Source organism: Hyperolius riggenbachi, chromosome 1 (genome assembly GCF_040937935.1).
Source record: "Hyperolius riggenbachi isolate aHypRig1 chromosome 1, aHypRig1.pri, whole genome shotgun sequence".
Lineage (NCBI taxonomy): Eukaryota > Metazoa > Chordata > Amphibia > Anura > Hyperoliidae > Hyperolius > Hyperolius riggenbachi.
Genome location: NC_090646.1, coordinates 295,555,290 through 295,567,866, shown reverse-complemented (window position 1 = coordinate 295,567,866; position 12,577 = coordinate 295,555,290). Strand labels below are relative to the sequence as shown.

General features: G+C 45.4%; 1 protein-coding gene across 1 annotated transcript in view; it reads left to right on the top strand.

Moving 5' to 3' along the window:
* The first annotated feature begins 4,945 nt into the window (after positions 1-4,945).
* The window catches only part of NDUFA11 (NADH:ubiquinone oxidoreductase subunit A11), a 28,248-nt gene continuing 20,616 nt past the window's right edge, over positions 4,946-12,577 (top strand). The window contains exon 1 of the mRNA XM_068271164.1: positions 4,946-5,108. Within this exon, the coding sequence (XP_068127265.1) occupies positions 4,961-5,108 (148 nt within the window). The 5' untranslated portion in view covers positions 4,946-4,960. The remainder of the gene's footprint in view (positions 5,109-12,577) is intronic.

The window sequence follows — 12,577 nt, the reverse complement described above, 5'->3', positions numbered from 1 at the left end:
CCTAACATCGACTTATTTATCTCCGAGTGCCAATGGAGGGGGGGGGGGGATTCGCATCATGGGTGTGCAGAAACTGTATGATGCTATTTATACCCACCGTAACCCCAAAGCAGCAAATATAGCCAACTATGACCATTAAGGGCTCATTCACACTATGTGCTGCGCTGTCAGTTTTGACGCAACGTACATAATGTAAGATTCATTTGGTAACATGAAAGTCAATAGACTTCCATGTTACCATTCACACTACAGGTGTGCGTTCCCATGCGTTACGTTGTAACGCATCTGGAAACATTTTAATGCACAACGCATACATTTCCCCAATGGGTACAGCTGCCGAAGTCCACGCTTTTACGCACCGCAACGTGCATTCCGTGCGATCACTGTGCGTTGGCAGCGCATGCATGAAATCGCATTCGTGCATACGTTCTGTAGTGTGAATGAGCCCTTAATAATAAATGCAGCAACAGTTACCCCAGACACCAAAAAATAAACGCAATGTGTGCAACATTTCAGCAGAAAATAATGCAATGTTGGTAACATTTCAGCAGAAAATCATGCAATGTGGGCCACATTTCACCAGAAAACAAACGCAGAATAAAAATCAACTCTGACAGTTCAACTCTGTATATTGCAGGGATTAATGGAAATAAAATCTCACTAACATACAGGGCTGGAACCCACAAGAGCGTTTTTTTAAGCATTTTGGCAGCGCTGCGATACGCTAGCGTTTTGCCAAAACGCTCAGCTGATGTTAATGGATGGGGCAACTTCCACAGGAGCGTTTGCGTTTCCCAGAAACGCAAACGCAGGACATGCAGCATTTTGGGAGAGTTAGCGCTTCAATGTAAAGTATTGAAACGCTAGCAGAAACGCTCAGCAAAACTTAAACTGAGCGGTTTTTCTAGCGTTTTGCGGTTCAGCACACTGTAACAAAATTAAAAATAATTCACAGGACCAATCAGGATAAAAACGCAAAACGCAAAACGCTAGGCACCCGCTGGGGGAAAAAATACAATGTTGCAAAACACGACCAAAACGCGCATGAATCCGCTTGCAAACCGCTCAGACAAAACGCTAGCGGTTGCGATTTTGCGTTTGCGGTTTTCAGTGGGTTCCAGGCCTTAGGGTGTTTTCACATTATCTGCGTTGCGCAATGATACAGCAAATTAACTCACTGTTCATTGCAAGGGCATGTTCACATCTTTGCATTGTAACGGATCACGTTGTTCTACCTCACGGTATACTTTGATTTATGGATAACCCCTGAGAGTATGTACAAATTGCATAGACATTGACCAGGCTTTGAAATAACAGGTGTGCTAAAACTCACACGGGGCCATATGCAATTATCGTTTTCTCCCAGGTGATATGTATACACCTTGTCAATTAAATGCCTTTTAAACCACCAGCAAGCAAGAAAATACTCAGAATAATTTTGATGTTACTTTTCACCTACTTTGGTACTTTTTCAATTTTTCAATTGTAAAGTGTGGAAAAGTTATTTAAAAGAGAAGATTAAAAATGATCTCCAAGGAGAAAGCTCAGAAGAAAAAGTTAATAGCTTATGGGCCACAGTGTGCACTGCAGTACATAGGCACGTTATAATGCACAAAGTGGGCTCTGCAGTACACGCACATTATAAAGACCACGTTATGCAATGCACATGGTGTAAACTCAGCCTGTAAAGCACAATTATTCCACAGGATTCCTGCTACAGAATGTTATAACATAATTCTGAAATTCGTGACAGTCAAAGGATTATCTCAAATGTGGAAAAGAATTATTCACCAAAGATGAATATGGAAAATGAGGAGGAAAAGTCACTGCATCTTATATTCCAGTGATGGCTAACCTCAAGCTGTGGTGGAACTACAAGTCCCATGAGGCTTTGCAATACTCTGCCAGCTCTAAGCATAACTCGGGGAGGCAGAGGCATGATGGGATTTGTAGTTTTGGCACAGCTGGAGTGCCAAGGTTAGCCATCACTGTTATATTCCAAATACAGGGAGTCCCCGACTTACAAACGCCCACAGATATGAATCGCCGACCTTCTGCAATGTTGGGACTCACTGTATTGTCCTTGTGTCCTCATCCACTCTGTCCGTGTCCTGCTTTGCTCCTCCTGAATAGATAAAAGCATCGACAGCATGTCTCTCACCTAACTAATCACAACTTGCGGCGATCAGAGACCTCTCCTTCACTGCTCCCCTAGTGCCAGCCTCTGCTGATCGTGTCATCAGCAGCAGCTGGCACTAGGGGAGCAGTGAGAGAGAGGTCTCTGATCGTCGCGGGGTCCGATGGACTAGGTGAGACTGCCGGATGCCTGAGACTCTACTGTATTTAAAAAAATCTTCAATTTGTTTTTTATTTTTCGTGATAGATATACTTTAAGTGGGAGAGGGCACTTTGCCTAAATGCATTTGAGGAGAAAATGCTGCAAAATTGTGTGTGTTTTTGTGGGTGCCTAGTTAACGTCAGCCCACCGACTTTCAGCTATACCGATGCTGTTTTTTTCCCCATGTCCTCCACCTACACCCAGTCATGACAATGCCCACATGTTGCCGCAGCTCACTTTGTGCACCGCAGAAATACTTCCTTTCCATTGCTGCCTAGAATCTCCAGAGATCATAGCAACACCCGTTAAAGTGGACCCAAATTAAAAATACAAGATTTCAGAAATAAAATCTATTTTCTAAATTATAATAATAAATAAGAGCCTTTTTTCAGCTGCAGGATAACAAATATAAAATATTTTACATTTATTGGAGGAACCCCTCCCTTCCTTTCATATTGCCGGGACAGAATATGGCAAACTGGTGGAGTAGAAGGTGTCCGGCAAAGGAGGAATTGCTAATGGCTGCCACCTGTATAGCCCTAGTTATGAAAAGAGAAGGGTGAAAAGCATGCACTGAAATGCTCATAGGCTTGAAGGAGTGTTTATCTTTGTATGTGTTAGAGTGGTGCAACTAAATATTTTGAATAAAAAAAAATGTTTGGTTTTGGTCCGCTTTAAATACTTACCTAGATATCTGGAAGCCTCTGGATGATTATAGACTCCTTATTAATATTAAAAAACACTTTGTTTAACATGTTCTTCTGCTTGGAAAAGTGGCTGTGGACAAATGAAAATGCATCAGTACTGGGCATGCACAAGTCCGGTGCGCGGATACAAGGTAGAACGGAGCCATTTGTGCATGGAGGAAAAAGCCATACACAATCGGCTCCTTTCTACTGGGCATGTCCAGAGGCGTATCTAGATGGGTGCAGGCATGGCTCGTGCCATGGGTGCCACAGCATTATGGGCGCCATACTTGCCCCAGTACTGCCCTACCATGCCTGCCCCATGCCTCCCCATCACTCAGACCTCAGATCAGATTAATTCTGCTATCTGGGGAACATGGTTACTTAACTTATATATGTAGGGCACTCTTGGCTTAGTGTTAGAATAGAGGACAGAGAGGGAATAAGAGATATTTCCAAAAAAGTAACTTCAGCAATATCCCACGCCAAAAAACACAGGCAACCATAATAACACATGTACGTAAGGGGAAGGGGGCTGGGGCTCTGACTGGGGGGGAGGGGGCACAATTTCAGTATTTGCCATAGGCATGTGCGAACCTTCCTTGCACATTACTCAGTCCAGATGTGATCCTCCACAGGCACGCTCAATGACAGATAGTTAAGAAGAACCCCAGTGCTTGAACATTGGGCTCTAGGTCAACGGTTGAAGCCTCTGGACCATACAGAAGCTTCAACATACTGAGATAAGTATATAACTTTGCACTCCCTCAGGCTTTGCTCATATCTATAATCGAAATTGCTGACGGCTGCGGTTTTCAATTTTGTGGGTATTTTCTTCCCCCCTCCCGCTGCTCGGGTGGGCGCTGCGTTTTTTTAAACCGCTTTTCTAAGCACTTTTGCAGAGCTTTTTTCACTTCCTGACGCAAGTCAGGAAGTGAACTCTTTGCTCCGGAAATGAATAAATACAATGTATTTATTCATCAAAGCGCTGGGGAAATCACTATACAAAGCGCTTTTTCAAGCGCTTTGCGATTTCCCTATACCTTCTATTGAGCAAAAACGCTCAGAAAATGGTACAGGCAGCGCTTTGCTGAGTGAATCGGAAACAAACCGCTCAGATGAGAACACTCTCATAGGGAATCATTGCACAAGCTTTTTAGGGCGATTTTCAAAATCGATGGCGTTTGAAAAAAGGGCAAAAACGCCCTAGGAGTGAACAAGCCCTTATGCTGGATCCAGACCATACAATTTTTTGCCAGATTTACCTGCCAGATCGATTATTTCCAGCATGTCCGATCTGAGGATTGATCTTTTTTTTTTGCTATTTTCTGATTGATTCCCATACGCTTCTATGGAAATTGAACAGAACATCGCTCAAAAAAACGATCGATCCTCAGATCGGACATACTGGTAATAATCGATCTGGCAGGTAAATCTGGCAAAAATTGTATGGTGTGGATCCAGCATTACAGTTTACTTAAATTACATGATTATAGATGTCCATACATTTACAGATTGCCATCCAACAAGGACAAAAATTGTGATATGTATGTGAAATTATTATCACTTCACCACAGGGGCTGAAAGACAATGTTATTGTTTAAAATGATTATAAAACAATGAAAATAGAAATATATATGAATAATTTTAAAACACATATATCTAATATAGTGATATAAAATACTTATTTTAATTTCACACAACAAAAAGGATCATGACATAAAATACCTAATTGTTTCAAAATAAAGTATAGTATTTGACTTGTGATATGAAAGAGTAAGCGCCTGCTCGCGCTGAAGAGCACTGCGCATGTCTGCCATGGATGGCAGCACGATCAGACATTACACCAGACGTAGTGACCTTCTCATAATGGCGGTGTAATAATGACAGATCGTGCTGCCCGGAAGCTGCATGCTAGGGACTCACGCACTTACGCATGCACGCAAGCAAGCGTCTTGTAACGTATGGACGCTGCAAGTCCTGTGTCCTTGTAGCTTGTATAGAGATGGGGTATTGGGATATTCCGGACGGCACCGACTGCGGGCAAAAGACATGGCTGGCAACGAAGGTGTCGACAGTTGTGGGTGCGTGTTCGCTAAGCAGTCTGATTGTTACAGATGATGTGAAGCATAATGGCGTGACCAATAACGCTTTGTAGTACTTTTATTTTAGGTCACGTACCGTGCTATGGCTGTAGACTGATTTTTTTTTATACAAGTGTTAACGCTCACGTTGGCCATTCTTACCTAGGGCTACTATCAGGAATAAACACGTGTTGCATTCCAGTGGCCTGATAGTGTACTGGGCTCTGATTGACAGGCGACCCAGGGTTCGAATCTCGTCTTACTGTTCAGTAAAGCCACACCTATTCAGTAAAGCCACACCTATTCAGTAAGGGGACCTTGGGCAAAAGTCTATAACACTGCTACTGCCTACTGACAGCGCCTTAGTGGCTGCAGCTGTGGTGCTTTTGGTCCGCCAGGAGAAAAGCGCAATATAAATGTTCAATGGCTTATCAAAGAGTGGAAACAGAAGCTTTTGTTTACATGGAGACTTTATTTAATGATAATAATAAACAAGAGGTTTTCAGCCACGTATGGGGGCCTGAACGTTTTTAGTTTATTTTGGCAGCCTTGTGTTTACCATAGAGCAGGCAGCAAAGTGATATTAATTTGTAAACTAATACACTGTTTTTGGAAACCTGTATTATAGTGTCTTATAAGTTTGTACAAGTCTTGGTGCTGTCTGTATAGTGTCCCCTGCTCTTCAGATGGCACCCTCTACAATTTTTTTATGTTTTGGATAGATGGAAAAAATGGCTATGCGTACGCTATTTGGCTAGTTATAACTATATGAGGTTTCCTGCTGGTAAATCCAACATAAGAAACCGAGCGGCCATGCACATCCCATTAAAACGTCACTTTTAATCCAAAAGTTTAAAAGACATACATCCGGTCCTGATGATGCGTCACAACGCTTAGTGGCGCAAAACGGCTGGTGACCTCCCTCACCTGCCTGTACCACTCTCCATTGTCTGCTGAAGATGTGATGTATGCCTTTTAAACTTTTGGATTAAAAGTGACGTTACTGCGGCTATCTATTACTGGCTACACCCACCCCTGGTTACCTATACTGCGGCCACTTATTACTTGCTACATCTAACCCTGGCTACCTATACAGCTGCCATCTATTACTGGCTACACCTATCCCTGGTTACCTATACTGCGGCCACCCATTACTGGCTACTTATACTGTGGCCACCTATTACTGGAGGCACCTATACCTAACTAGCTATACTAGAGGCACCTATACCTGGCTACCATAAGGGGGTTGTGGGAGTGGAGCTCTGTAAAAACAGCGCCAGAGATTTGGGCGCAGCCGGTGCCGCCATAGACCGTAATAGGAATTATGGCTATTGCGGCGCTCAATGAGTAATTTGGGCGCCGTCAAAAGACAGGGCACAAATAACTATAAAAACTGTCATTCGGCTGCCAGCATTAGCTGGAATCCGAATTTCATCTTTCACCAGTATTCATGACGACCTTAAGAGGGAATGGTATTTAACGCCGCCAGGACTTTTGCAGGAGCAGGGTGGGCCGGTTTACAGCTTTAGCCTGCTTCCAAACTTCCCGGCGGCTTAAGCATATGTATGCCTGAGGGAGTGGGGCACATCTGGCTACCATACTGGTGGGAGGGGGGGTACATTATTTATTGTAAGGGGGAGGCCCAGGTCAAAATAATTGTTTAATACCATATACCCAGATACCCTCATACTGTGGAATTTTAAAGATGGTTATCATACCGTGGATTTTCATACCATTGCAACCCTGTTAGTGGGCACGACTGATTACTGTTGTGGTTGGAAGCAATCTTTTGTCCATGGGATTGTATTGTTAATGGTCACCTTTAGGCTACATTCACATAATGCTAGGTACACACAATACAATTTTCAGAGAGATCTGATATGATTTTTCCGTTCACTTCTATGGAAAATCGATTGGAAATCAGATCTGTTGGAAATAATAAATCTGACAGTAAATCTGTTAGAAAATTGTATCGTGTGTACCTAGCATTACAGTAGTCTCATTATAATAAACTCTGGTATGGTAAAGATTCGGCTATAGTAAACTACCTCTCCTGGTCCTGGCCAATCTCCATTGTAAGTCTGTAGGAGCAACGCCTGGTATAGTAAACCCTGATGTAATAAAACTTCTGTTATGGTAAACATGTTTCTTGGCCCCTATGTGACTGACTCTGGATATACAGTAGTAAAAAGTAGGCGGTGCATGTGTCATGTGTCATATGTCAGTGTGAAACCCATGTCGGCTGCTCTCTTCAGGCTGGTTGCAGGTGAGTTGATGGCTGATAACATTTGTAAGACAAGAAGATTGGCACTGGCTATACAGTACTGTACAAATAACCAGCATGGGCAAAATGAGGAATAATGTAAACGTAAACAAAAGAGGATGCAGCATTACCACTTCCACTTTGCAATTACTGGTAAAAGTATTGTCACAGTCCTCCCATGGGATTGTATGCACTCCCGGGTATCTCTTCCCTTGTTAGCGATAACACTCCTGGTAGCATATGGAGCGCAGTAGAGGCTACTTTCACTTGTAGTGCAGATCAGAGAGGGCTGTCTCGCTGCCAAACTAAGGAGTGTTAAGTCCTGCCTGTGGTGGTTTCGGAGCCACTCTCATTACAGATGCAAGTGGCTTATCATGATTGGCTGCATTTTGAAGAGAAGCTTCATGATAGGCTCAGGTGTAAGCAGAAAGTTTTACAAGACACATGCTAAGTCCTGCTCATGGAGGTATTGGAGCCACTCACAGGAAGCAAGTGGCTGCCTCTGTTCAGTGACGGCTTCAATTTTTTAGGAGCCTTGGATATTGTACCAGCAATTTGTCCAGCCTGGCTATGCAGCCCTAAGGTATACTTAACCTTGTAGTCCACCAAATGTGCTAGTGCTTGTACTGGACCTCCAGTGGGAGGACAGAGTTGCGCCTTCGCAGCAGAGAATGTATCAGGGCATGCTGGGCTATTTTCTAAGACGATTTGTGATGCAGTAAACGTCTCATATACAGTAGAATCCAGGGCTGTGGAGTCGGAGTCGGGGCAATTTTGGGTGCCTGGAGTCGGAGTCGGGAAAAAATGCACCGACTCCTAATGAATTTAAACTGTAATTAAAATAGAAAATATGATAAAATGTTCTATTTCTCAGATAAGTCATCATAAATAATTTATACATACAGTAATAGCTGTGCTTAGTCCACAAAAATGAAGTAAACCAATCAAAATTAATGACTTGTGCTGCTTCAATAAAGCAGTCCCCGTATTTTTAAAGTCAGATATACACATCTGATTGTGACTGTATATATGATGTGTACACAGGAATCTCTTATATATACTAAATAACATCTATGCTGTAAGAATAAAGCCTGATGTGTAGCCGTGTCACTAATAGAGATGGTCAATGAGATGGAAATAATTCTGTGCTAATGCTGGTTTATGCAAATGTATGCACTCTTTGCTCATGAAATCAAATCATTTGATATGTTGTTAAAATTTGGTTTGGTGACTACTAATTAAATGGTACCTGAGAAGGATGAGTAGAAAAGTTTTTTTTATACATACCTGGGGCTTCTTCCAGCCCCTTTCAGGCTAATAAGTCCCTCGCTGTCAACCTCCACCACCTGGATCTTCTGCTATGAGTCCTGGTAATTCAGCCAGTCAGCGCAGTCCGGCTGCATGCCGCTTCCACAGCCAGGAGCATTCTGCACCTGTGCAATAGTGCTGCACAGGTGTAATACGCTCCCGGCGGTGGAGTGTGTGCATGCGCACTACGCCAGACTGGCTCAAGTACCTGGACTCATAGCAGAAGATCCAAGTGGCGGAGGAGGACAGCAAGGGACTGATTAGCCTGCAGGGGGCTGGGGGAAGCCCCAGGTATGTATAAAACTTTAATTTCATCTGTCTCAGGTTTACTTTGTTACACAGTAAATACTATACTCTCATACATCCTCCGTCGCCTCCGCCAGACAACCTGCGACCTGGACCCTGGACCAACTAGACATATGCTGAAATGCCCTGACCTGCTTGGTCCAGCATTTCACAAAATAGTAAATTGCTCTCTGCAAGCAGGGAGGTTTCCTATCTCTCTAAAAGAAGGAATCATCAAGCCCCTTCTTAAAAAAACCTTCCATGGATCCAGATGCTATGAGCAGCTACAGACCTGTCTCCAACCTCCCCTTCTTAGGTAAAGTTATTGAAAAGGCTGTCTATCTGCAACTTGAAACCAGGCTGTCAGTAAACAACATCCTGGACCCTCTACAATCTGGCTTTAAGAAACACCACAGCTGTGAAACAGCCCTCATCCAAGTCTGCAACGATCTGCTCATGGCAAGGGACAGAGGGGAATGCTCCATCCTAATCCTGTTGGATCTCTCAGCGGCTTTTGATACAGTTGACCATGAAATCCTGCTTAACAGACTGCAGGAGTACTGTGGCATCAGTGGATCAGTCCTCCAGTGGTTCAGATCATTCCTGACTGACAGAACACAGAGAGTATTCCTAGGACCTATAATGTCCAAACCTGCACCTCTACAATTCGGAGTGCCACAAGGATCAATCCTATCCCCTCTGCTGTTTGCAATCTACATGTTGCCACTCGGCACACTTATCCAACGACATGACAGAGACCCGGTCCTCTCTGGGCAGAAAAGAGGGGGGGGGGGGGGGGGCATCTGCTTCTACATTAGCTCCTCATGGTGCGCCACCCCCTCGGTTCTTGACAGGAAGTGCTCCCCAGACCTGGAACTCCTACTAATTAACTGCAGACCGCCATACTCACCACGCGAGTTCTCCTCTTATGTCCTTGCCGGAGTGTACATACCCCCTGATGCCGACATCAAATCTGCCCTGCTGGACCTAAATGAGACCATCTCGCAGTGGGAGACTTCCCTACCGGACTCACTGTTCATCGTCGTTGGCAATTTCAACAAGGCCAACCTACGACAGGAGATGCCACGTTACTACCAGCATGTTGCCTGCCCTACCAGAGGCCCAAACACACTAGACCACTGCTACACAGCAGTGAAGGAAGCATACAAGGCGGTCCCATGGGCAGCCCTCGGCTCCTCTGACCAATGCCTCATCCATCTTATTCCCACCTACAAGAGGCACCTAGAATCGGCTAAACCGACACTCAAGACTATCAAAGTGTGGTCAGATGAGGCCAAGCTGCAACTGCAGGCCTGTTTCGACTGCACTGACTGGAAGTTCCTAGAAGCGCCAAACCTGGACGAATGGGCAGATAATGTCGCCTCATACATCAGTTTCTGTGAAGACTCCTGCGTACCAACAAAATCCTTCAAGGTGTACCCGAACAACAAGCCGTGGTTCACTAACAAGCTACGACAACTGCGGAGTCGCAAGGAAGCGGCACATAAGTCCGGAAAACAGGAGGACTACAGAAGAGCAAGAAATGACCTCAATCGGGAGCTGAAAGTTGCCAAAAAGGAGTACGCTGCGAAAATGGAACAAAACCTGAGATCTATGGATTCAAGGGCTGTATGGAAGGGGCTGAAGGCCGCCACTAACTATAAACCCCAACCCCAACATGCAGCACCTAACCTGAAACTCGCCGAAGATCTGAGCAGATTCTACTGCAGGTTCGAGAACCAGGAAGCACAGAAGGGTCTGGAATCACTCAACCCTTCTCCATGCCCTGCAGACAACAACCCGAGCCCACACTCCCCTTTGGTGGTAAGCGAGGCCGATGTCCTGCGCCTTCTATCAACGCTAAACGTCAGGAAAGCCTCCGGCCCTGACGGCGTATCTCCAGCCTGCTTGAAAACCGGCTGTCGGCAACTGGCCCCCATCCTCTCTGATATTTTCTCCAAGTCACTGATGGAAGGCAAGGTTCCCACGTGCTTCAAGAAGTCTACCATCATACCTGTCCCTAAAAAGCAGGGGGTCTCAGACCTCAACAACTTTAGGCCCGTGGCCCTGACGTCCGCCATTATGAAAACCCTGGAGCGGGCGGTCCTAGCCTACCTCAAGCTCTACACTTCGCCCCTCCTAGACCCCTACCAGTTCGCCTACAGGGCAAACAGGTCCACCGATGACGCAATTAATATCTGCATGGAGCTCATCAATGACCATCTGGATAGGCCAAACGCGTATGTCAGGATACTACTCCTCGACTTCAGCTCGGCTTTTAACACCATCTGCCCACGCATTCTACAGGAGGACCTTGCCGCACTTGGTGTTCACTCAAGCCTACGCCTTTGGATCACAGACTTTCTCACCAACAGGTCCCAAGTCGTCAGGCTGAGCGACATCTGCTCCAAAGCAGTGACAACAAACACAGGTGCCCCTCAGGGCTGTGTGCTGTCTCCACTACTGTTCTCCCTCTACACGAACAACTGCAGATCGGAGACGGACTCTGTCAAGGTCATCAAGTTCGCCGATGACACCACCGTTGTCGGCCTTGTCACTAAAGATAACGTCCAGGAGTACTGTCAGCAGGTGGAGAGAATCTGCAACTGGTGCAAGGAGAACAGGCTGTTGCTTAACACTGCTAAAACTGTCGAGCTAATCATTGACTTCAGGAGGTCGGCCCCCACCCCTCCCCCAATCTATATTGATGGCACTGAGGTAGCTAGAGTGCCCTGTGCCCGTCTTCTGGGCACTACTATCTCCAGTGATCTAAGTTGGAAGCCCAATATCACTGCCATCCAACGAAAAGCCCAGCAAAGACTCTACTTCCTCCGACAGCTAAGGAAGGTCGGCATGACCCGAGAAATTCTGACCAGCTTCTACTCCGCCACCACTGAGTCGATCCTCTGCTCTTCCATCCTGGTCTGGTACGCTGGAGCCACCGCCAGTGACAAGTTCAAACTACAGAGGGTCATTAGGTCGGCGGAGAGGATCATTGGGTGCCCCCTCCCCTCACTTGCACTACTGTACAACAAAAGGCTGAAATCCAGGGCACTGAGGATCGCAAATGACCCCTCACACCCAGGCCACCGATACTTCAGCTTGCTTCCACTAGGCCGGAGACTTCGAGCCATCCCCACAAAGACTGTTAGACACAGGAACTCTTTTTTTCCCATCGGCAGTCAGCTACTTAAACTTCCTCCACATACTTCCATCGGTGCAAGCCCTAACGAACGGTGAAACAAGCCGGGCCACGGCCGAACAGTCGACCAAACCATCCAGCCCACTAGATTAACCGAAGGTCATCTCGGGGTCAATTAATGGACTGGAATGTTAGATATTGTAATGTAATGCAATTGATTGCTTCTGCTGTTGCTGACATCGATCTATCTCTCTATTATATGTCCCTTTTATATGTCTTCTCCCGAGCTATATGTATGTGCCAAAAATAATTCCGGGCATGACCAATCATGCTTGGCGAAATAAACGATTCTGATTCTGACATGGCCTGACGTACCACTGCTACGCCGATGACACACAGCTATACCTGTCCTTCAAACCTGGTGGAACAGACCCTACCCCAAAAATAAACTCTTGCTTAGCTGAGCTACAG